The sequence below is a fragment of the Gracilinanus agilis genome, chromosome 1, assembly GCF_016433145.1.
Source record: "Gracilinanus agilis isolate LMUSP501 chromosome 1, AgileGrace, whole genome shotgun sequence".
NCBI classification, from domain to species: Eukaryota; Metazoa; Chordata; class Mammalia; order Didelphimorphia; family Didelphidae; genus Gracilinanus; species Gracilinanus agilis.
In genome coordinates, this window is record NC_058130.1 from 268,687,631 (window position 1) to 268,713,270 (window position 25,640).

At 39.2% G+C, this 25,640-nt stretch overlaps 1 protein-coding gene across 1 annotated transcript in view; it reads left to right on the forward strand.

Annotated features, from left to right (window-relative positions):
- Nucleotides 1–25,640, forward strand: part of BAG1 (BAG cochaperone 1) — a 54,825-nt gene that overhangs the window by 14,700 nt on the left and 14,485 nt on the right. The window contains exons 3-5 of the mRNA XM_044661557.1: nt 12,219–12,301; nt 16,955–17,068; nt 25,279–25,386. Coding sequence (XP_044517492.1) covers nt 12,219–12,301; nt 16,955–17,068; nt 25,279–25,386 — 305 coding nt within the window. The remainder of the gene's footprint in view (nt 1–12,218; nt 12,302–16,954; nt 17,069–25,278; nt 25,387–25,640) is intronic.

A 25,640-nucleotide genomic window follows, 5' to 3' on the forward strand; every position in this document is an offset into this window, starting at 1 on the left:
GCACTTACTATCTGCTTCCCAAGTACAGGGGGAATATAAATAGAAAAATGAGAAGTTTCTGTCCTCAAGGAGCTCACATTATAATGAGAGAAAAGTCAAACACAAATCTGAAAGGTTTTTTTTTCCTTCTTGCTGAAGGGAGTAGTCTATTTAAAATGTTTAAGGAAAGGCTCCCAAAAGGAAAACCCCAGAAAGGGGACAGGGAGAACAGAAAAGAGATGAAGGAAAGGTATGCCTCCTTATTCTGGATCCTCACCTCAAGGGATTAATATCTCTAAAGTTCAATAAAGTCAGAGAGATTTGGAGTGGGCACAGATGGTATTTCAAGCCATGGCAGGGAATTCAGGAGTTTTTCTAGAGCTATTGGATCCAATTTTTAGGGCACTTCTGTGTTCGGGCATTGCTTTGTTTAGGTCTTGAACTTTGACCATGATGCCTCACAGTGTTTTTATGGAGAAGGAAAAGGGTGTATAGTTAGAATTATCTTGAATCCCTAAAACTACATTACCCAGATTTCCTTTCTATGTTACCCACAATTCCTTGTGCCTTTCCTATACATGTGTCTTTATGCTATCTATATAATTTGGGTTCGCTCTGCCCTGCCCTCTCTCTTCCATATGAATTGAGTGGTGACCAGTCTTTGTTGTCCTAGCTCTCTTTTCCACATGAAGAGGTGGGAAACATTCTCTGTGTTCTCTAGCTCTCTAGTTAAATTTTAATAAATCTCTATAAATATACTTTTGTAGATATTGAATATTAATTTTAAAATTCACAAGGGCCTTCTCAGGGCCATCTTCTACTTCTGCCTCTCCCTGAATTGTTACTGGTAGAAACGCTTCAAATTATTTGAGAGCTGGGCAGGGAGAGAAAGGAGGTCCAAGGCAGAAGAATGGACACTACTAAGGTCATAGAACAGCCGACCCACATTAGTAGGTTACAAAGTATTAAATCTGGAATGATAACTCACTTCCTTAAGTTAAAAGCATGTGTTTTTTGTTCATTAAGTTATGTACACTTCTTCATGATCCCAGAAACCGTAGCACATCAGGTCTTTTATACTCTACTACTTCTCAAAGATTGTCCAAGTTCACATTCGTTGTTTCCATAACACTATCTATCCATCTCTACCTCTGTTATCTCCTGTTCCTTTTGTCTTCAGTCTTTCCCAACATCAGGGTTTTTTTTCCTAATGAGTCCTGGCTTTTCATTATATGGTCAAAGTATTTGAGCTTCAGCTTCAGTATTTGACCTTCCAATGAGTAGTCTGGCTTAATTTTAAGTATTGACTGATTTGATCTCCTTGCTGTCCAAAGGACTCTTGAAAGTCTTTTCTAGCACCACAATTTGAAAGTGTCAATTCTGTGTCATTCAGCTTGCCTTATAGTGCAGTTCATTGCTAACAATAAAATTAGTGGAGATGATGGGATTCCAGATGAGCTGTTTAAAACTAAAAAATGTTACTGTTAAAGTGCTACATTCAATAGGCCAACAAATTTGGAAAATTCAACAGTGGACCCTGGATTGGAAAAGATCAATTTACTTGCCAGTCCTAAAAAATAAGCCCTAAAGAAGGGCAGTGCCAGAATTCAAATTACCAAACAATTGTGCTCTTCTGTGATAATTAAATTAAGCCTACACAAAGGTGAGAGCACTTTCCAAATCTGGGAGGTTCTAAACCACATGTACTAGAGTGAGTAACCAATCAGAATCAATGCACCGCCCCCTACGCTTCCTATGGGAAAACGTCTGTTGTGATTGGACACGGAACCTCCGGCCCTTTTAACTCTGGGCTGAGGGTTAAGATATATCTGGACTAATCAGTGAGATAGATTCTTAATATCTTCTCTCTCTCTTCTCTCATGTAAATAAATTTACATAAAGGTCAATTTTGATTTGAGATTATTCTTAATTGAGGATTGATAATAGTTCAATCCTCTGGTGACCACCTTTTAATATATTGAACCTATAAAACCCCTTTCCCTCCTTACACTTCTCATACTCCAGCAAGGTTATGCCTAAGAATCTAGGGAGGTTTGTAGTTTATTTTAATTATAGCCTTTGAGGGTTAGTTTTGTTCCCCTTTTACATCTATCCTTCTAGGTAACATGAAACATTTTTTGTCATTGAAAACTGCCTGTTCATCTGCCTTCATTTTCATTCCTTCCCTATTGGGGTATCTCATTGCTTCTTTAACTGGAGGCTGACTGTTATTGTCCAGGGGCTACTAGAGACTCCCAAGACATGCATAATTATATTGGGCCTAGTTTCCTACAATCCTGTTTGGAGTCTGAATTAAATTTAGATCCAGAATAACAAATCCAATGCAATTATGTTTTCCCAGTCTCAGAGGGGTACTATAGTCGAGACTTCCCCTTTCAGAGGGAAAACAATATAATTAGAGAAAGCAATCCACTATTCTACATGTAGTATTCAGATATGTCATTCAGAAGTACTATATAAGTACTCAGTAAATTCTCAGCCTTCAGATAATTCCCCCAATCCCATATTTGTGTGTGTGTGTGTGATTTCATTTAGCACACCTCCACATTAATTACAGCAAGTATTAAAACCTACATATGGAACCAAGATCAAAGTAGGATCATAAACCCTTTTTATACTGTTTCCACCAGTTGACTGTAGGTGACTAGGTTCTTTAGGAGTAAGAAGCCCCACTAATTTACCCAACCTGGAGTTGCAAAGAATTTTGCGTTTACAACCTGTAAACTTGTGCATCTAGTTAACTTATGTGAGATTTTTGTACATTGCCTTAATGTTCTCATGTGACAGTAGAATGCCAAAATTTGTAGGTCATCTGAAGAACTGAGAATTGTAATGCCAAATTTGTCATTGTGTAAGGGAAAATAAAAGTGTTGCAAGTAAACTGGAAAAAAAAAAAAAGGAATAAGAAGCAATGTCATCCAGAGGAGATGGCTCAGTGGACAGAGAGCTAAGCCTGGAGGTGGGGGATGGTGTCCTGGGTTCAAATCTGTTCTCAGATACTTCCTAGCTGTTTGACCCTGGGCAGATCACTTAATCCCTATTGCCCAGCCCTTACTGCTTTTCTGCCTTGGAACCAATACACAATCTTATTTTTCAGACAGAAGGTAAGAGCTTTAAAAAAAAAAAAAAAGACACAGTGGAGAAGAGAAGAAGCTAAGGGGCTCAGTGAATAGAGACCCAGGCCTAGAGATAGGAGGTCCCAAGTTCAAATGTGGTCTCAAATACTTCTTAGAAGTGTGACCCTCTTAATTCCACTTGCCCAGCCCTTACCACTCCACTGCCATGGGACCAATATTTAATATCAATTCTAAGACAAAAATAAAGGTTAAAAAAAAGATACAACAGAATCAAATTTATATTGCAAATAATTTAGTAAATTTGAAGGAGCTTCCTCTTAATCAATGGCCTTCCCAGTACAATTAGGTGATAACCATTAGCAATCCAAAGGCTTTATTGTCCCAGGAAGATCAAGGTATATCTCTTTCTTCTGCATTTGACCTTTTCTGCTAATGACTCATTCAAAATTCAGTCCCTCCCTGATGGTTATAAGGTAGACTGAGATTTGAGGAAGTACTCTAAGAGGACTTAAAGACTTAACTAAACCAGGACTCCAGGAGTCATCAACAACCTCCTGCTTCTCAGCCAATCTTGATAACATACCATGCAGTACCACCACAACCAGCAGGGGGAAAAAAGACTGGCATAAACTGAGGGACCCAACCTCTTCGATATTGGTATTACAGGCCTTTTGAATCATAATATAAATCTATTGAATACGTTCAGGGAGGTTTCTGTAATTGAAACTGCTTTCTAATAAGCTATAATATGTCTCATTTGTGTAGCCACAAGAGAGGCCTTGTTTAAGGAAGCCGAGATCCCATGCCTATGGAGCTTTAGGACCTTAAAGACCAGGGCCTTTAAGCAGACTTTTAGGACCATGATCCAAACATTCAGGTCTTTGCAGCATGTCTTTTTTTTAACTCTTTCCTTTCATCTTAGAATCAATACTGTGTATTGGTTTCAAGGCACAAGAGCAATAAGGAATAGTCAATGGGGGTTAAATGACTTGCCCCGGGTTGCATGGCTAGGAGGTGTCTCTGATGTCAAATTGGAACCCAGGACCTCCCATCTCTAGGCCTGGCTCTCAATCCACTGAACCATCTAGCTGCATATTTTTTTTTAACCCCTTTATATTTATTTACATATCTTTATTTTATTTTGAGAACAAATTTCCATGTAAGTTTTCCAAAGTTATATGATTTATATTGTCTCCCTTCCTTCCCCACTCCTGGAGTTGACAAGCAATTCAATCTGGGTTATATATATTTTATCACACAAAACTTATTTCCATATTATTCGTTTTGTAAGAGAATAATCTTATAAAACCAAACCCCCAAATTATATACCCAAGTAAACAAGTGATAAATCATATGTTTTTACTTGCATTTCTACTCCAATTGTTCTTTCTCTGAAAGTGGATAGCATTCTTTTTCATTTGTCCCTCAGGATTGTCCTGGATTGCTATTAGTAGCAAAGTCTAGCATGTTTGATTGTTCCACGTTTCAGTTGCTGTGTATAAGGTTCTCCTGATTCTGCTTATTTCATTCTTCATCATTTAATGTAAATCTTGCCAGGTCTTTCTGAAATCATTCTGTTCATCATTCCTTATAGCACAATAGTATTCCATCGTCATCATATACCACAATTTGTTCAGCCATTCCCCAACTGAGTGACATCACTTTAGTTTCCAATTCTTTGCCACCACAAAAACTGCAGCTGTAAATATTTTTGTACAAACAGTTTTATCTCTTTGGGATAAAGACCTAGTAGTGGTATTGCTGGATCAAAAGGCATTCTTTTAAAGCCCTTTGGGCATAATTCCAAATTGCCTTCCAGAATGGTTGGATCAATTTACAACTCTACCAGCAATGCATTAGTGTCCCAATTTTGCCACATTCCCTCCAACATTTATTATTTTCCTTTGCTATCATATTGACCAATCTGCTAGGTGTAAGGTGATAGATACCTCAGAGTTGTTTTGATTTGCATTTCTCTAATCAAGAGGGAACATTTTTTCATATGATTTTTGATAGTTTTGATTTCTTCATCTGAAAACTGCCTATTTATATCCTTTGACCATTTATCAATTGGGGAAGAACTTGATTCTTATAGATTTCACTTAGTTCTTTCTATTTGAGAACTTAGACCTTTATCAGAGAAATTTGTTAAAAAATTTTTCCTCCAGTTTGTTGCTTCCCTTCTAATCTTGGTTGCATTGGTTTTGTTTGTACAAAACCTTTTTAATATGATCAAATTTTACATCTTGTTATGTTCTCTATTTCTTGTTTGATCTTAAATTCTTCCCTTCTCCATAGATCTAATAGGTAAATTTACCTATATGTTTCCCTAATTTATGTATAATATCACTCTTTATGTTTAAATCATATACCCATTTTGACTGTATCTTGGTATAGAGTGTGAGATAATGACATAAACCTAATTCCAATTTTCCCAGCAGTTTTTGTCAAATAGTGAGTTCTTATCCCAAAAGCTGGGATCTTTGGATTTATCAAACACTAAATTGCTGAGGTCATTTGCCCCCAGTCTATTCCATTGATCCACTCTTCTATCTCTCAGCCAGTACCAGATTGTTTTGATGATCACTGCTTTATAGTACAGTTTAAGATCTAGTACTGTGAGCCAGCATATCTTTTTTTTTTTTTAAACTCTTACCTTCCATCTTGGAGCCAATTACTCCAAGGCAGAAAAGTGGTAAGGGTAGACAGTGGGGGTCAAATGACTTGCCCAGGGTCACACAGCTGGGAAGTGTCTGAGGCCAGATTTGAACCTAGGATCTCCTGTCTCTAGGCCTCAGCCAGCATATCTTTAAGACAATATGATAGGCCCTTCTCACACCTTTATCAGCAAACATCACTCCAAAGGGAGTGGATGGGGACTGTGGAAAGACTACAAGCAGGAACTTCATCAGGGAGCCTTGGGTAAGGAGGGCCTTCAGTCCAAGGCAGGGTGATTTTTATCTTCTGGGGCCAGATGTTAGTGTGGGTGCTGGCCAAATCTGAATGTTCCAGACTGGTTAAACAGAAGAATGATGTTGGGTGGGGGGAATTAGGGCTACTTTTTTGCAGGAATTTGAATGATGGCTCCTTGAGCTAAAGGAGTTGAAAAAGGAGTGAGAGATTCTGTTAATTTCTCCTGTCTATTTCAATTCCTTTTTGGGTAGCAAATGCCACATGATTATGTGGTAACACAATATACGATATACAATAGGGAGGAGAAAACAAAGTCCATCCTATGCATAAGACTTAACCAAAAGAGATTTATTAAAGGATATTCTTTATAGCCAGCTGGATGTTTGAGTAGGAAGCTACATGCTTCCAAATCTTTGTCTAGATTGGGGTATGGTAGTAGATTGACAGGCAGCTAGGTGGCGCAAAAGACTCATCTTCTTGAGTTCAAATCTGTTTTCAGACACTTCAGAAAGTATGGTGGTACCCTGGACAGTAACAGGGGAAGTTATGAAGAGAGGAAGCCTTTGGGGAAAAGATAGTGACTTGTTATGCCTACCGGACATTCAGTTGAGATGTCTAAAAGGCATTTGGAGATTGGAAAGTGAAGGATATTAGGGCCTGGTAAAAAGATGAGAGTCATTTGCATGGAGATCATAATTGAAACCATGGGTAAAGATAAGACTGTCAAGTAAGATATAATCTAGAGCAGCATTGGCAAACCTTTTAGAGGTCATGTGCCAAAACTGCACCTTCAAGCCATCTGTGAGCCCTCTTCATTGCCCCAGAGAGCAGAGGGAGGAAGTACTTGCATTGGTCTGCTGGGGCGGGGGGGGGGGGGGGGTATGCAAAAAATGTCCTCAGGTGCAGTGAAGAAGGGGAACTGAGCAGCCCCTCCAGCATCCCAAGCCATGTGTGCCATGTCTTCACCAACATGGGTCTAGAGGGAGAAGAGAGGAGAACCCAGGACAGAGCCCTGGGAAACCCTCATGGTTGTGGCAGATTTATAGGAGAGCATGGACAAGAGCTCCAGAGGATGGGCAGACGTAGTAGGTTATATTCGGCATTGTTGAAGCCATTCTCACATTGATGAGATCATAGATCTGTCAGAGTAGTTGAATACTTTGAGTAGAGTTTAAATTTTGCTGAGTTTAAGTTTGAGTGCATAGATAGATATTCACATGGAGATTTACCCAACATGGAAGAGTTAGAAAAAGTTAGGCTCAGTAGTGTCAAATGCTTCTGAGAAATCAAGAAGGATAAAGATTGAGAAAAAGCCATTGAGTTCAGCAGTTAAGAAGTACTGATGACCAAGAACAATCTTACTTGAGTAGTGAAGACCCAAGTCAGATTATAAGGAAAAATACCATGTGGAAGAAGTAGAGGTAATCAGTTTGGGCTAGCCCCTCCTTTTCTCCAACACACCAAATTCTTCTTTTGATCCTTTGGAAATCATCTTGTTTTGCTTTATTTGATAAAGCTTAAAAAACTTTTTTCAAACTCCTCCCCTTACCCCCCCCAAGCATTTTATCTTAACACAAATACAATAAAAACTGCTAATTAAGAGATGAGAATTTGTCCTATCTCATTCACAGAGAGGCAGGCCTAAGCTGGGGAAAAAAAGTTAATCTTGCTTGAGCAAGACTCATCTGCCTTTTTGCAAATTGCTATGCCCATTTACCAGTGGATATGGCTTCAGAACAGACTGTAGCATGTTGTTCTTCAGTTTTGAAATTGGGATTAGGGATTAATCTGTTCCTTGATTCTATTAACTGCCTACTTCAGCAAATACATATACACATATATTAATATACACTTGTGTATATTAATCTACAATGCATTTATCTGTAAATATGTACACATACATATGAATGTACATTATCTACACATATGTATATGTATGTAACTAGCAACATACAACACATTATGTTGTATCATTGTGCTATTAATTTATCTATTAATGTATATGCATATATCAATGTTATATATCATATTTGTGTATGTGTATATGTAATATATATAGATACACAAGATACATAAATATATATACAATCTGCAGAATGTGGATGTATATACAAATACATACACAGTTGTCTAACCCTGTAATTTCATGGGTCTAGAGAGAGTTACTAAGAAGGACCTTCCTTCCTTTCCCAATACAGATCAGTATCTGTTCTGAAACTTAGAGAAGACAAATGAGCACATGTTAACTATGTGACTTTAGATGAGTCATGATATTTCTTTGGCTTATTTCCCCACCTGTGAAATGATGGGATTGGATTAGATGAACTTTCTAGAAAGTCTCTTTCAAACTTTGAAATTCTATAATCCTGTGATTCAGTTGTTATCGTATGACATTCATAGCCACCAGCCTGATAATTTCCCATGTCCCGTCTCTGAAACAACTAACTTCTCTTATTCCCTAACTTGGTCTGAGATAGTAAAGGTGACTGATAGTACAACTCCCATCCATCTTTTTGTTTCTAACATTTATTATTTGGGAGGTCTGTCGGTAGAAAAAGAGGCCACTAGCTAGAGTGATCAGAAGGACCAGAGAAGATTTTTTTTCAAGCTAGAGGATTAATTCATCTTTAGTTTTTGAATAGCATAGTAAACCTAATCTTGTATAATTCTAGTCAAATGTTTGGCAGACCTTTAAGATCTTTGGTTCAAGCAACTAAGAGCCAAGTCCAAGAGGCATTGATAGTCAGGTTATCTAGGTCAGCCAGGAAATGAGCCCAGGGTGGCAAGCTTATCTGGCTGGTCTGTGGTTTGTATAATCAGAAGTAGCAGATAGGAAATCCATAGGGTAATCCAGGAACTGGGGCAGAATAGTTAAAGCAAAAGGGCTTGCCACTACCTACTGCTTTACCTTGCCTGGATTTCAGTTCATTTGTCATCAGATGAAGGGGGTTGCCCCTAAATGATCTCTGAGGCCTTTACATTGCTGGCATTCTATGATTTCATGAATTGTGACATAACTTGGAGACCTGGGTGTTAATGTTTCCAGGGGGAATCTCCATACATTAAGAGGCATTTGGAGAGAATATACCCCCTTCTGAGGTGGGTATGGTGTTGTCTTGAAGGGTCATACTTCTAATTTTTATTTTAGTCCTGACCTGTGTGCTCACTAATGTGGGGAACTCCTCAGTGTGAAAATTCTCTTCATTCATTCAGGTCAGCTCTCATTTGTAATTTATAGGCTTAGAGAGATGTCTTGAGGCACTGAGAGGTTTAAGGGACTTGTCTGTGGTCTAGCCAGTATGGGTCAGAGAAGGATTTCAACCCAGGTCTTCCGACTCCAAGGCTGAATATTCAGCAGGTCCACGCTGCCTCTACCCAGTTCTTATTGCCAATGTTTCTAGTCAGGCTTTATTACTGATGCTTTCAAATGAAGAGTATGATCACTAAGTGGAGTTGGGCTACCAAAAAGGTTTTGGAATTTGTTCAGTAAAACATTACATTTAGGTTTTCAGATTTCTACCAGGTGCTTTGGAACAAAATGGAAGATTTGGAGACGAGGGATCTAGGAAGTACCAGTTTTTGCCACTGCTGGGGTAACAGATGTATGTCTGGGATATCATTGGGGCTTGTAGGAATAGAGGAGAATGTCACTTGCATAAAAAATGAACCCAGTTCTTCAGGAACTGCCAGATCATTCCATTCTTATCAACATCAGCTCATACCTGGTCTTGAAGGTGGCTAGTCAGGAAGTTAGCTTGTCTCTCACTGTCTTTCAGCCACATTGAGTAGTCCATGCATTTTTCAGTGCTTTGGTAGGTCTGATTGATGAGGTGGAATCAAGCATGATCTATATATCATTGTCTGTCACTAAGGAAGGCAAACTGAATGGCAGCTTTTGGTAGTCTCAGAATACTTTGTAGGGGGCTCCTCCCCATATATATTTTTTTTAGCCTTTACAAACCAGGGCTAGGTAATCAGGGTCAAGTGACTTGACCAGGGTTACACAACTAGGAAGTGTCTTAGATCAGATTTGAACCTAGGATCTCCCATTTTCAGGCCTGATGCACTATCCTCTGTGCCATCTAGCTACCCTTCTGCAATTACTCTTTTTAAAAAATCTACATTTTCTGACTTAAAATTGATACTACATATTGATTCCAAGGCAGAAAAGCAGTAAGGGCTAGGCAATGGGGGTTAAGTGACTTCCCAGGGTCACATAGCTAGGATCATCCCTGCCACCCAGCTTTTGATAAAATCTTTAGAAAGGAGCATGATGTAGATGATCAAGAACTACTCCTGGAATCAGGAAGATCAGGGTTCAAATCCTTCCTCAGACACTAGTGTAACCATGGGGAAGTCACTTGATCACTCTCTGTTTCCTCCTCTGTAAAATGGAGATAACTTATTTACCCCAATAGATTGTTGTGGGGATAAAATGAGATAATGTGTATAAAATACTTTTCAAACCTTAAGGCATTATATAAAAGGTTACTTATTATTATAAAATGCTGTCCTCTATGATGTGGCTTGAGAGTGTTTTTTGTCTAAGGGATAGAGAATAATCATAGATTTAGCATTGGAAGGGACCTTTTAAACCATCTAGTCCAAGCCCTCTATTTTATAGATGAAGCTGCTGAGACCCAGTGACAATGAATTTACTTGCCCAAGATAGTCATTAAGCACATGGTAAATGCTTACTACTGCCAGGCCCTGTATCAAACACTGGGATTGCAGAAAGAGGCAAAAGACAGACCTTGCCTTCAAAGACCTCACAATCTAACGGGATAGACAACAAGCAAATTTGTACAACCAAGTTATATACAAGATAAATAGGAAATAATTAAGAGAAGGAAAGGCACTAGAATTAAAAGGGGCTAGAGAAAGTTTTCCTGTTGAATATGGGATTTTAGTAGGTACTTAGAATAAACCAAGGAAGCCAAAAGCCTTAGAGGAGGAGGGAGAGCATTCCAGGTCTGGAGATAGCTAGGGAAAATGCCTAGAACTGAGAGATGGATTATCTTATTCCTGGAATAACCAAGAGGCCTGTGTCACTGGATCACAGAGTATGTGACTGGGAGTCAGGTATAAAACCCTGGAAAGGTAGGAGTAACACAGGAAATGCGTGAGAACTAGGATTTGAACCCAAATTCTGGCAAATGAGATGAACTTATTTCAGAAGTAATTGCCAGGGTGTGGGTGTGGGTGGGTGGACTGCAGCTAAGTAGCTCAGTGGACTGAAAGTCAGACCTGGAGATGGGAGGTCCTGGATGCAAATCTGGTCTCTTCTGCCTTGGAACCAATACTCAGTATTAATTCTAAGATAGAAGGTAAGGGTTTTAAAAAAAAGTAATTGAAGAGGGGCAGCTAGGTGGTTCTATGGATAGAGAGCCAGGCCTGGAGAGAGGAGGTCCTGGGCTCAATTCTGGCCTTAGATACTTAGTTGTATGACCTGGACAAGTCACTTAATCCCAATGGCTTAGCCCTTTCCACTCTTCTGCCTTGGAACTAATTGTTAGCATCAGTTCTTAGAAGGTTAGGGTTTAAAAAAAAAATTGCTCTGGCATATAGCTAGGGTACTTTTAAGGACAAAGTGGGGAGGGGATAATTATTGCAGGTGGATGTAAATTAACTGTTGCCTTTAGATGGATTTGTTTGATAGAGATAAACTCTTTAAGCTACATATATTCTTTATTCCCATTAATGTGTTGTGCCATTGGGAAGGCTGATGGGACAAGACAGTGGTGGTATGTCTTATTTCCTTTATACCCTAAGTATCTTGTGTACTTGGCTGTGGTTATATTCCTGGGACTGCCTTTGGAGTTCCAGTTGGGCATTTCACCAAAATGTATGAGTTTATGATAACAAAAATTAGGCTAACATGACATATATAATAGAGTAAGCTGGGATTCAATCCTATTCCTTTAAAGGCATCTTTGAGAACCCTGGATGTAACATTTATGTTTAAGCCCTCTGAGGTCTCCCACATAGTTAGGTTTCTTGTGAATACAACTGGCCCCTTCCCCACACACTTGCCTAGTTGTTTATCAGTGTCCATGGTAACTGGTGCTCCATAAGTTTCCTTCCTATTCTAAGATTCTATGACTCTGTCTTTAGTTACAGGACTATCCTGCTATCATCTGGAAGTTTTCCTTCCTACAGATTCATATAACCACTGGAATCTGTTTTTGAATTTTGTTTGCCAAAGGAATAATTTTCTTTCCCTTTCAGGAAAGTCTCTAAAGGAAATGGAACAACCATTGTCAGCACTTGGAGTCAAAAATGGTTGCAGAGTGATGTTGATTGGAAAGAAGGTAGGCACACTTTTCTTAAGAGTCCCATAATTGAATAATTAACTTGTTTACATATTTTTGTTTGAAAGGATAATCAAGATCAATGTCAATTTCTCCTTTCCTAGGTTAAAACACATGTTATCTATAAGGAACTGTTTGTTATGGGGCCTTCTCTCCAATTCTACTTGTGCTGTCAACCTGGGTCCCCAGAGGGTAGCTTCTACTTCTCCTCTCAGCTTTTAGAGTTAATCCTGAGAGGTTGTAGATGAAGTGTTTTTGTTTTTTGTTTGGGTTGCTTGTTTGTTTTAGTACTATAATTCATTAGCTTCTAGCAGCTAGGTGGCACAGTAGATAGAGCTGAATTTGAACTCAGGAAGATGAGCACTGGGCCTAGTCAAATCTGAACTCAGGGCTATGTGACCCTGGACAAGTCACTTCACCCTGTTTGCCTGAGTTTCCTCATCTGTAAAATGAGTCGGAGAAGGAAATGACAAACCACTTTAGTATCTTTGTCAAGAAAACCCCAAATGGGGTCACAGAGTCATATATCTGAAATGGCTTAACAAAAACAAACAGCTTCTGTAGTGTGCTCTGCCCATGATTATTAGTTGACATTAGTCAGTGAAATTTATTTATTTTTTAGAAAGGGATGTTATATCAAGAGGAGTTGATACAAATCCTACCCCCTCCCCAATCTGTAATATATTTTCCCACCATACATATGGAGTATAAGAGAAAGTAGGGCTCAGGCTTAGAGTACTTGTAATAAATAAAGGGAATAATTCAGAATTCTTGGAAGTCCTTTTGTGAAAGTCCATAAGGTAATCCTCCTAGGTATGACATAGCTTCCTACTGGTCTTCTGGTAGAGTCCTAAAATCGTCTTTCCTGAGTGTGTTTAGTTTGTTCTAGGCTCCTGATGCAGACAGTACCACCAGTCACTGCTGTTCCTGGGATGCTTCTAGGTCTGATGAAAAGTCCAAATCTTCCAACTTTCCAAAGTTCACAAAATCTTCTCTGGTCAAAGTGGGAGGGGAGGAAGCTCTACCTTTCTCTCTCCGTCTCCTCTCCACCTCAGCAATCGATTATTTCTTTGAGACTTTGCTAGAATGCTCCTCTGGATTCTAAACTGGCATGTTATTTTATAGAAGACCTATGGGGATTACATTAATTTAATGCCTTTGATTGATTTTATGATTCAGTTGAGATGTTCTCACCTAATAAAGTTGTCAAGGTTAGAGTAGTTTTGTGGAGTGGAGCTAGCTTTGTTATTTACTTTTACCTGGGATATAGTGATTGATCAGTCCATCTTTTACCCTTACATAAAGTTTTTAGATTTAGATATCATCTGAAATCCTTGAATAGGCTACCATCTTACCATGACTTTTTGGGCTGAGCTGATTAAGGATTCAGTGTGATTATGTAAAACAAGAGTGGGACTTTTTCCACCAATCTCTATACCTAAAACATTTGTATAATGCTTTAAGGTTTGTAAAGTGATTTCCCTTAATAACAGCCCTGTTAGGTAGATATTACAAGTATTTTTTATCCTGTTATGAATGACATCGTGCTGATTGCATCAAGCTCAGAAACATCACAGATCCTAAGAAATTAGGTCCATAACCAGAAAAATTCAGGCTACCCATCCATCAGGAAAAACTAAGTGAATGAAGAATGTCTATTGTACAAGACTATATAGACTGACAGTTAAACGAACTGTTCATTTAATTGAGTTGTCTGGGACATTCTCTCAGAACAGGTTCATCAGTACATATTATTTTGGAATACATAGATATACAGTGAAATTGAGCCAAGAATTGACAGGAATGAGTGGGCTGAATTGTTTTTGAGGTACAATGCTTTTAATGACCCCAGAGGCAGCATAGGGTAATAAGCAGAAAGCAGACTTGGAAGACAGTAGGTTGGGTTCAAGGCCTGACATAGATAGCTTGGTGACCTGGGGCAAATCACTTGTGATTTTAGTACTCTAATTGATTCTCTAAGTCGATGCATTGTAGAAAAGGTGTTAGCATATATGGGTAGAGGGAGTTTCCTCTCCTTCTCTGTACCATTTCAGGTCCTAGTCCCTGTCCTCTTTTATGTCCCCCCCCCCCCTCAAGCTTTCCCTCAAAGCCCTATCTTTTTAAGTTCAGTATTTCTCTGATGATGGTTTATGGGTGTGAATCAATGAAAAATACAATATCTGAAGAATTAAAGTTATGTTGTGCCTGAAGGGCAATAGAAGGACATGGTAGGTATGAGTAGGCTACAACACATTACTAACGAAGAACTGTACAATAGAACCAGTAAAGGAAATCTTAGAGATCTGCATGATTGTGGAAGATGGTAGGTCAGTCTAGTAGTTAAGATTGGCCCCTGTGCTCCTTTGATATGCAAACTATGACAAGATCTAGAAGGCAGCTCCCAGCAGATCAGGTGGATCCCTTTGGAGGATATGGCCAAGAGTGATTCAAGTTGAAAATACTTGGATGTGTTACTATCTGTACCATTGGTGAGAATGCCCAGGTTCATGAGATCATAGACTAACATATCCAATTACTATAGTTTTACATATAAAAACTGATGTTCACATTGTTTTAGCAATTGCCTAAAGTCATACAATAAGTAAGTATCAGAGCTGGGATTCAAATTCAGGACTTGCAAGTCTCCTGGTGTACTTGCAGTACTTTGCTGGTGCTAGAGATGAATGCAGACTGATGCAGATATTTTTAGGAGGCCTTTGAAGTAATCATCTATAACCAAAACTTCTACTGAGATTTGAGCATTGTAGCAAAATGGAGGTTATAATAGTTAAGTTGTGAAGTTAACTTGGTACAGGGGCAGCTAGGTGACTCAGTAGATAGACCACCAGGCCTGGAGATGGAAGGTCTTGAGTTCAAATGTGACCTCAGACACTTCTTAGCTTTGTGACCCTGGGCAAGTCACAACTCTGACTGCCTAGCCCTTACTGCTTTTCTTCCTTGGAACTGATACTTAATATCAATTCTAAGACAGAAGGTAAGGAAGAAAGAAAGGAAGGAAGGAAGGAAGAAAGAAAGGAAGGAAGGAAGAAAGAAAGAAAGGAAGGAAAGAAGAAAGGAAGGAAGGAAGGAAGGAAGGAAGGAGTAAAAAAGAAAGAAAGAAATTACCCTGATCCAGAATGAATACCTTTACAAAGAAGGAAGCATGGTATAGTGGGGTAGAGACCTGGCCTAGGAGGAAGAAAGACTTTTAGTAGTTTAAGTCTTTCCTCTGAACACCTACCATCTCTGTGATTGTGGCCAAGTTGTGTAACTTTTCAGTTTCTCAGAGCAACTCTAAAACTCCTCCAAGTTACGTAGAAGTATATCTACAGAAGTGGAAGAAGTTTTCACCCTAGGTGTTCTCCACACAGATGAAATGACAAAACAAAAACAAAGTAGAGAAGGCCTTGATCATGGGACAAAGTCAAAAATAGAGAAAGATGTTTTAGGTACATTAGTATAGTAATATATATCACTATTTTATCTAAGAATAGTGACAGCAGGACACCTTATTGGAGATACCCTGAAGAAAAAGGAAGATCTCCTATTGGATGAAGAGAGAGAAGCAGAGTTGAGTTACCAGCTTAGAAAATGTTAGGAGAATTCCCCCATATTTGATTTAAAAAAAATCTCCTTCTCTCTTCCTCTTTCTCTCTCTCCCTCTTTCACTTTTTTCTCTCCCTCCATCTCTTTTCCTCTTTCTCACCTCTTTCCATATCTGTCTCTCTTTTTAAATCCTTACTTTCTTAGAGTTTCTTGATATTAAGTATTGGTTCCAAGGCACAAGAGTGGTAAGGAATAGGTAATTGGAGTTAAGTAATTTGTCCAGTTTTTCCAGGGTCACACAGCTGAGAAGTGTCTGAGGCCAAATTTGAACCTAGGTCCTCCCACCTGCAGGGCTGCCTTTCTTATCCACTGAGTCACCCACCTAGTTGCCCCTGAAAAAATATCTCTTGAGTATTCTCCCCTTTATTTTATCACCCTATCCTTCAGCATCTAGATCTGTTGACATCCTACCCATTCAATGAATGACCTTTTCCCCATGAAGCCTTCTGTAATCATCCAGCTAGAAATGATTTCTTCTTCACCTGATTTCATATAGCTTTATACTCCTTTTATACTAGTACTTTTCATATTCTAGTTTGTATTTACATCTATGTCTTATTTCCCCTTGAAGGCAGGCATTTTTGTCTCATTTGATTTTTTGATCTTTTCTAGAACTGTACATATAGAAAACAATAATGTTTTTGTAAAGAATGATTATATTCTGTACAAATCCATTTACCTATAGATTGCCTGCTTATGCTAGTAACAACTCTCTGTTGACAAATAGCTCCAGATTCTGGCAGCCACTTAGGCCTGATAGGAGATGGAATACCTGCCAGAAATTTGCTCCAGGCTTTAGTCCCAGAAGGGTTAAGCCATTTTTCATAAGTTTCTCTGCCCTCTTCTCTAAAACAAAATCATTGCACATGTGGAATTCTAAATGTCACACATTTGCTAGTCACACTGATATTTTACAAAGTGGCCACAGAGGCAAGCTTCCTGCCTCTAAAAGATTAGTGGTTTAGACAAGGCTCACTCAGAATTGTCCAAAGCAACAAACTATGCAATCATTGATAATTACTTTGTTTCTCTTTAAACATTTTCCAGAACAGTCCAGAGGAAGAAGCTGAACTAAAGAAATTAAGAGATTTGGAGAAGTCAGTAGAGAAGATTGCTGACCAACTAGTAGGTGTCAATGAAGAACTTGGTGGTATTCAGAAGGTAAATCTCTTCTGCTGTTTTTCTTTAAATATTCATAATAGAAGTTTTGCTTTTTTTTTGCAGCTGGCATTGAGTTGTGCTCTGTGGTGTGATTTGATGCTTGAAATACAAAGGCCAGTTTCAATTTAGGCAAGCTGTGTGTGTATGCATTTGACAAATCACTCTCAGGAACTAGATTTCTAAGTCGGACATGATTGGAAGTTTCTCAGTCTTGGCAAAAAACTGCTCTCAATACCTGTAGTTTTAAAAATTTAATTCACTTTAAAAATACTATTTTATTTTTCTCCTATTACATATAAAAACAATTTTTTAAAAGTTTTTTAAAATTTTAAAGCATTTTTAAAAATTTTGAGTTCCAGTTTCTGTCCCTTCTTCTGTTCTTTCCTTCCTTCACTGCTCTCTGCTTCCTTGAGATGGTAAACAATCTGATAGAGATTTACATATGCAATCATGTAAAACAATTTTCCATATTAGTCATTTTTTTTGGAAGAGATCTCAAATTAAAAAATGAAGAAAGAAAATAAGATAGAGTATGTTTCAGTGTGCATTTGGACTCCAATTCTTGCTCGGAAGGCAGATGACATTTTTTGTCATGAGTCTCTGAGATTGTCGTGGATCATTGCATTGCTGAGAAGTAACTAGGTCATTCACAGTTGTTCATCAAGAATCAATAGTGGGGCACCTGGGTAGCTCAGTGTATTGAGAACCAGGCCTAGAGATGGGAGGTCCTAGGTTCAAATCTGGCCTCAGACACTTCCTAGCTGTGTGACCCTGGGCAAGTCACTTGACCCCCATTGCCTACCCTTACCACTCTTCTGTCTTGGAGCCAATACACAGTATTGACTCCAAGACGGAAGGTAAGGGTTTAAAAAAAAAAAAAAAGAATCAATAGTGGGGGTAGCTGGGTAACTCAGTGGATTGAGAGCCAGGCCCAAAGATGGGAGGTCTTGGGTTCAAATGTGACCTCAAACACTTCCTAGCTGTGTGACCCTGGGCAAGTCACTTAGTCCCATTTGCCTAGCCCTTACCACTCTGTGTTAGAATTATCACTAAGAAAGTGAGGAGAGAAAAATTGAGAGAGAGAGAGAGAGAGAGAGAGAGAGAGAGAGAGAGAATGGCCTAATAGAGGGTCAAACTTGGTATAGTCAAGTCACTCAAGTCTCTAGCAAGGGCTAGGCAATGGGTGGTAGGGGTGGGGAGGGTTGTCACTTGACTTGCCCAGTCTTACATAGGAAGTGTCTAAGGTCACATTTGAACCCAGGACCTCTTGTCTCTAGGCCTGGCTCTATCTACTGAGCTACTTAGCTGTCCCCTACACCTCTCTTAATTTCAGATAGATGGCCATTTAAATCAGTGGAAAGAATTCCTATATCTGGACACCATAGATCCTTGATTTATTGATGTAGCTAAGCCTTATTTTACCAATCCTTTTAAATGCAAGTCAAATTTCAGCTGAAAGAGATGAGGGGGAAGCACTTTTATGGATAACTGCTTGTTTTAAGCTCTGTTTAAGAAATTAGTGACAGCCCAAATAAGAGGTTTTAGACAAAATGCTTCATGAAACAATTAGATCTTAACAAACTTCTCTTAAAATGATGTCCTGTCAAATTATTATTGTTTGGGTGCCTAGAGTCTACGATTATCAAAACTGAATGACTGAAGGGTTCAAGTAGGTAAGAGTCATTTTGCTTTTTATTCTGATTTGTCTGAGCTTCTGAACTCTTTGGGCTGCTAGATGGTACAGTAGCTAGAATGCCAGACCTGGTGTCAGAAAGACTCATCTTCCCAAGTTCAAATCTGGCCTTGGGCACTTGCTAGCTTCATGATCCTGGGTAAGTCACTTCACCCTGTTTGCCTCAGTTTCCTCCTCTGTAAAATGAACCAGAGAAAGCGATGGCAAATCACTTCAGTATCTTTGCCAAGAAAACTTCAAATAGGATCACAATGAATCAGGCATAATGGAAACAACTAAACCACAAAGTGAACTCTTTACAGATCTGTCTTGGGATCCAAGTAAGGAAACAATAATAACACAGTTCTATAGGATTTTACAGTTACAAAGCACTTTCTATAACGTTGTCTCTTTTCTTTCACATATTAACTCTATGAGGCAGCACAAGGATTTTTGTCCCAGTTCTGTAGCCAAGGACATTGAGAGTTACAATTGGATAAATGACTTACCCAAAGTTGTGCAGCTAGCCAGTCAAGAAAGGTGGATTCTGATTCTGAATTAGGTGTTTACATAAGCAAAGTGATGGTGTTTTTGACTCTGCAGCTCCCCCCCACCCACCCAGTTGTTTATTATTAATTGAGTTTTACTAGTATTTAACCTAAAAAACAGGACTTCTCTCCTGGGCTGGGCACATCCCCAAAGCTTTTACTGTTGTTGGACTTAGGGGAGCATTTCATTTACAGAAGACATATGGAGTAGGGCCATGATCTCAGAGCCCTCCCATTAGGGCTGGCAGAGGATGCTCTTGGGGTCCTGAGTGCCATGCATCATGAGGCTAGAGAACCTTGATTGGTGGGACACAGATTTCAGGGTGATGGCAAAGTAGGTGCAGGGGAGTCAGTTTGTGGAATTTGAACAGTTGCAGATGAAGTCTTCTCTGTGGGAACTTCCAAGGGGTGAAAAACTGCTTTTCCCCTCCTCCAGGAGAGGGAGGAATTCTAAAGGTGGGCATTGATGATGGCTCTGGAACAAAACACTAGCACCTCTTGGAACAAACCTTCAGACTCCCATATTTTGAGCTGACCAGGACCCCAAAGAGCAGCGATCTGAGCAGGATAAAATCTGCCCCATCATTTCCCTTGATAGCTTCCATGCTGACTCTTTTTCCTCCAAGTGCCATCACTCTGCTGACACCTTTGAGAGCTTTAAATGCAGTCGTAGTTACTGTCCTATATCACTACCATTTATGGGACATTTGTACATAGATGTCCCATGCAAATCTCAGACTTAAGTACAAAACAGACCTCATTGTCTTTCCTTCCAAACCCCACATTCACCCAACTTCCCCTCTCTACAAAGGGCATAGATTTGAGACCTCACAGAATGGTTCTGGCTTTCCTTCCCACCCTCCTCCCCCCCTCCCCCCCCTCACCCCTAGCAGTGGCTGAGTCTTGTTGATTCTCCTGCTCCAGGATTTCTGGATACTGTTCCCTTTCCCTTCTCACATAGCACCCCCACCCTCATCACTCCTGTCTGTAGTGCAGCCATTTCAGCTTCCAGGCTCTTCCTTCTCCAACCATCCTGGCATAGTGGCCAAAATTTTCATCTTAGCAGGCAGCACAAGGCTGACTTTGGCACTCCCCTGCTCTGGAACCTTCAAGGACTCTCTTATTTCCTCTAGGTTAAGATATAGATTCCTCATCTTGGCATTTAAATTTCTTCATAATCTGACTCCTTTATTCCACATTCTTTCTCATTTACTCTCTTTTCCTGCTCCCCCAACCTCCCACCATACATTGTATTCTCTCACCTCCTTGCCTTTACCTTGGCTATCTTTGCACCTTGTCTTTATCCTTTGCCTTCTTTCAAGCTTCAGCTCACACACCATCTCCTACAAGAAATCTGTGTTCTCTCTCCTACCTCCTCAGACTATAATGAAGATACTGATCTGTTTGTATGCCAACTGAAATTATTTTTTCATTTAGTCTTTTTATCCCCAGGGTCATGGCACATAGTTAGATTACTTAATATATACTTTCTGATTGGGCTGGGCTGATCCTAAGTCACTAAATCTTATTATATTGATGACTTAGAAGTAATTTATTTGCTTGAATTTTTGAATCTTTTTTTTAATTGAAAGTGTGGGAAAAGGTACTAAGCTTCTTTTTTTTAAACCCTTAGAATCAATATAGTATATTAGTTCCAAGTTGGAAGAGTGGTGGGCTTAAGTGACTTACCTAGGGTCATATAGCTAGGAAGTGTCTGAGGCTACTTTTGATTAAAAATTTTTTTTTAAATTTTAATAACAAATTTCCACGTTTTCCAAAGTTATATGATCCATATTGTCTCCTTCTCTTCTTCCTTCCCCCCTCCTGGAGCAATTCAATCATGTATTTTCATACAAAACCTATTTCCATATTATTCATTTTTATAAACAAATAATCTTAGAGAACCAAAACCCCCAAACGTATACCCAAAAAAACAAGTGATAAATCAGGTTTTCATCTGTATTTCTACTCCAACAGTTCTTTCTCTGGAGGTAGATAGCATTCTTTTTCACAAGTTGAGGCTACATTTGAACCCAGGTCCTCCCCAATTCCAGACTTGGTGCTCTACCCACTGCTACCTAGCTCCTCCTTAAGCTTATTCACAATAGAAGCTAGAAGGTGAAAGGTTGGCTCTAATGATATATAACACTTTAAGGTTTCAAAGCACTTAAAGTTGCATTTAGTAAGAACTTATCCTGTACCAAACACCACACTAAGTTTTTGAGTATATAAACTGAAAAAGTAAGACGGTCCCTACTTTCAAAAGGCTCATACTCTTAACTGAGGAAAAAAACACATAAAAGAATATTCAGCTATGAGATAGATGCCAAGGTCCAGAGGTCCTTAGGTCATATGACAAAGCTAGTAGTCAGGAAGAAATAGTTGCAGAGCACTATGGTAAGGTCTGGAGAACCTGAAGGGGCAGTAGTAGGGCAGATGGTGAAGTATAATGACTCTCCATGTCACTGGAAGGAATAGAATCAGTCATTTCCATCATATCCAAGATGTTTAAGTAGTCAAGCAGCTTGAAGGGTCTGAGTAGCCCAGGGACTGGGAGGGAGGGGATGGCTTCTCCTTTGAGTTTCTGAGTGAACCCAGGGAGCAAGTATTGTCATCTCCAACTTAAAGAGATGAAACTAAAACTCAAGGAAATGAAAAGTCTTAGCCACATCCTGAAGCTCATAAGTTTCAGAACTGGGACTTCAGATCCTAGATCAAGTGCTCTTTCTCCGTGAGGGTAGCTATCTTCCCCCCCACCCCCCCACCCCCTTTGTAATTTCCCCTCCTACACTTAGTAGTGCCCTATGACTTTACTTTGGAGTTAGCTGTATCCATTGCCCTCTTAATATGGGGTTGATATTCCTTGTATATTCACTGGATGATCGTGCATTCTTTTTTTTTTTTTTTTTTTAAACCCTTACTTCCATCTTAGACTTAATACTTCGTATTAGCTCCAAGGCAGAAGAGTGGTCAGGGATAGGCAATTGGGGTTAAGTGGCTTGCCCAGGATCACACAGCTAGTGAGTGTCTGAACTTGTGTCCATTTTTGAAAAATGAAGGAGATAATGATATATGCCTCCATCTTTCCAACAGAGAAAGGGAGCTCCTAGGATGGAATGATATATATACATCATTAAATTTGGTCACTGTATTGGGTCTTTTACTTACCTGTCTTTTATTGTTACAAAGGAGGATTCAGTTTTAAGGTGGACCAGTTCTGAAGAGTGTTATTCAAAAATGGACTTAGTGAAAATTAAAAATTCTAAGGGACCAAGTAGGCAGACAGAGAAAACATGGCAGGGTTGCTGCCCTGGGAAGTCTACTCAGAGTGCACACTTGTAGATGAATTAGAGGCTTTCTTGAGCTTACTGCTGCCTGTGTCCTTGGTGGTGTATAAGTCTAGCAGCCTTTGGCTGAATCAGAGATTCACACTGCAGAGTGTCAAATGAATTTCACAGAATCAGATTAAATTGGAAAGGAGCTAATTTAACCCAAATATTTAAACTTTGTAGGGATTCTTGTTTCAGCATTTTAGACAGATAGTTATTTTACCTTTGCTTGGATGCACATTATACTCCACAAGACAGTATACTTTTTCTTTCTTTTCCTTCCTTCCTTCCTTCCTTCCTTCCTTCCTTCCTTCCTTCCTTCCTTCCTTCCTTCCTTGTTCCAAGGCAAAAGAGAGTTAAGACCTAGGCAATTGGAATTAAATGACTTGCCCAAGGTCATACAGCTGGAATTATCTGAGACCAAACTTGAACCCAGGTTCACTTATCTCCAGGCCTGGCTTTCTATCCACTGAGCTACCTAGCTGTTCCCAGCTAGTTTCATATTCAAATAGCTCTAATTCACAGAATAAGGATAGTGTCAATTGGAAGAGTCCTTGAAATTATCTGGAAATTATTACTTGTATTGAGGCAAAATCTACTTCCCTATATCTTATATGCATTTGCCCTAGCTCTGCCTTCTTGAACCACTTAGAGCAGTGATGGGCAAACTTTCTAAAGGAAAGGAAATGCTCATCTGTCAGTCTGTTTCTAAGGCAACTCTTTCGAAGTTTCATTGTATTGTATCCTACTCATTGTATTCGTCAGATCAGGAATAATGTCCCACAGCCAGATAGAACATTTCATGGGTCCGCATCTGGCCCACGGGCTGTAGTTTGCCCATCACTGACCTAGAGTAAGTGTAATCCCCTTTCCATTTTGATAAACCTTCAAATATCTATAAACAGGTATGATAGGTGTCCTAAATATTCTATTCTTTAGGCTAAAATATTCCCAAATTAGTCTATAGCGATGCAGGAAAATGAGGGTTGGATCTAGCATCAGAGGATTTAGGTTTAAATCCTGTATCTGCCTATATGACCTTAGGTAAGTAATTTAACCTCTTTAGTTCTCATTTTCTGAATCTATAAAATCAATCAATCAATAAACATTTTTAAAGCATCTGTTATGTGCCAAGCACTGAGGATACAAAAGGAGTTAAAAGACAGCCCTGTCCTCAAGGAGCTCACAATTGCAAGAGAAGGAGATAAAATGTAAACAAATATATACAAATAAGCCCAGTGCTCTGAGTGAATAAAACCTTCAGAGAGAGAGAGAGGGGGAGAGAGAGAGAGAGAGAGAGAGAGGGAGAGAGACAAAGAAAGAAAGAAATAGAGAGAGAAAGAAAGAAAGAAAGAAATAGAGAGAGAAAGAAAGAAAGAAAGAAAGAGAGAAAGAGAGAAAGAAAGAGAGAAAGAGAAAGAAATATGGGAAGGAAGAAAGAAGGAAAGGAAGATAGATAGATAGATAGATAGATAGAAAGATAGAAAGAAAGAATAAGAGCCTTTATTAAGCCCTTATTATATGTCAAGCCTTGGAGATATAAACACCAGCAAGCAAGACAGTCCTATCCCAAGGAGATCGTAGTCCAATGGAGGAAATACATAAAGAACTCAAAGCTGGGAGTACAGATTAGGGGGAAAAGAAGGGAGGAGAAATGGGAAGGAAGTGTGTGTCAGGAGGAGGCCTAGGCTCCAGAAAAAGATCACCTATTAAAGCTAAGAGACCTATAGGTGAGGAGACGGGGGCATTGGTCCAACTAATTATAACAATTATCATTTTTATAGCTTTTTAAGGTTTATGAAGAACTTTACATATTATCTCATTTGATTCTTACAACCACCCTGAAAGTAGGAGAGAAAGAGACTTTGGACTTGCCCAGGGTCCCACAGCTAATAAGCTTCTGAGGCAGGATTCATACTGAGGCCTTCTTGACACCAAGTCTGACTCTCTAGCCCATGCACCACTCCACAAGGAACAGGCCTGGAGACTCATTTCTGTGACCAAATCAGATTCAACTGACTTACTCACTCATGGATGGTGCCGATCCAGCAAATGTCACTGAAATGAGTGTGCGTTTTGATACCTGACATTCATTTAATACTTGCTTAATAATAATAATAATCGCTTACAAAGTGATTAACATATGTTATCTCTTTTGATCCTTAAAACTCTCCATTGAGGTACTATGGTTATCATCTCCTCACAGATAAGAAAGTGCTTAAGTGTTGTTACACATAGCTAGGAGGCAAGATTTGACTCCTGGTCTTTCTGATCTTTAGTCTGGCACTCTTTCCACTAAGCCAAAGTCACCCTAATAAATCAGATGTTGACCTCTGCCTTTTCTGGATGTTCTATCCTACAGACCAGTCTATGCTTCATTGTTTGAAACTTGCAGGATCCTGAGACACAAGGATCATGCCCATTTCTCAGCCTTTGGTGCCTTGGGGTTGGCCCAACATTGACTTCACTGACTTGCTTCACTTTTCCTGGTATGACAGAGGCCTTGGGACTGGATTAAGGTCACTGATGCCCAGTTTTGTCCTCAGAGACTCTTATCAGGCCCAGTGTTATCTGCTTTCACTTGGCACCAGGACTTATCCAGTGGTTGTATACTTAAAACAGTTATGCAAATCCCTAGGAATAACATATTTCTCCATGCAGGGTTTTCTAGCCAAGGACTTGCGAGCTGAAGCTCTCAGCAAACTTGACAAGAAAATAAAAGGAACTGTTGAGCAGTTTATGAAGATCTTGGAACAGATTGATTCATTAGTGAGTAAATAGTTACATAAGCAGAGTGAATATTCTTAGAGACATTTTGCCTTGTGTTTTCCAATAATATTTTGATGCCTGTATTTATATACATATAAAACAACATAAATGAGATGTTCTTAATTTTCTAGGCTTATAGGAGAAAAGATATGAATTTTGTCTAGACACAAACAATAAAAGGAAAACACCTTTCCCTTCCCCCTCTTTCATCCTTATTAATCAAAGGGACTAAGGTCTCTTAAAGCTCTAAAATT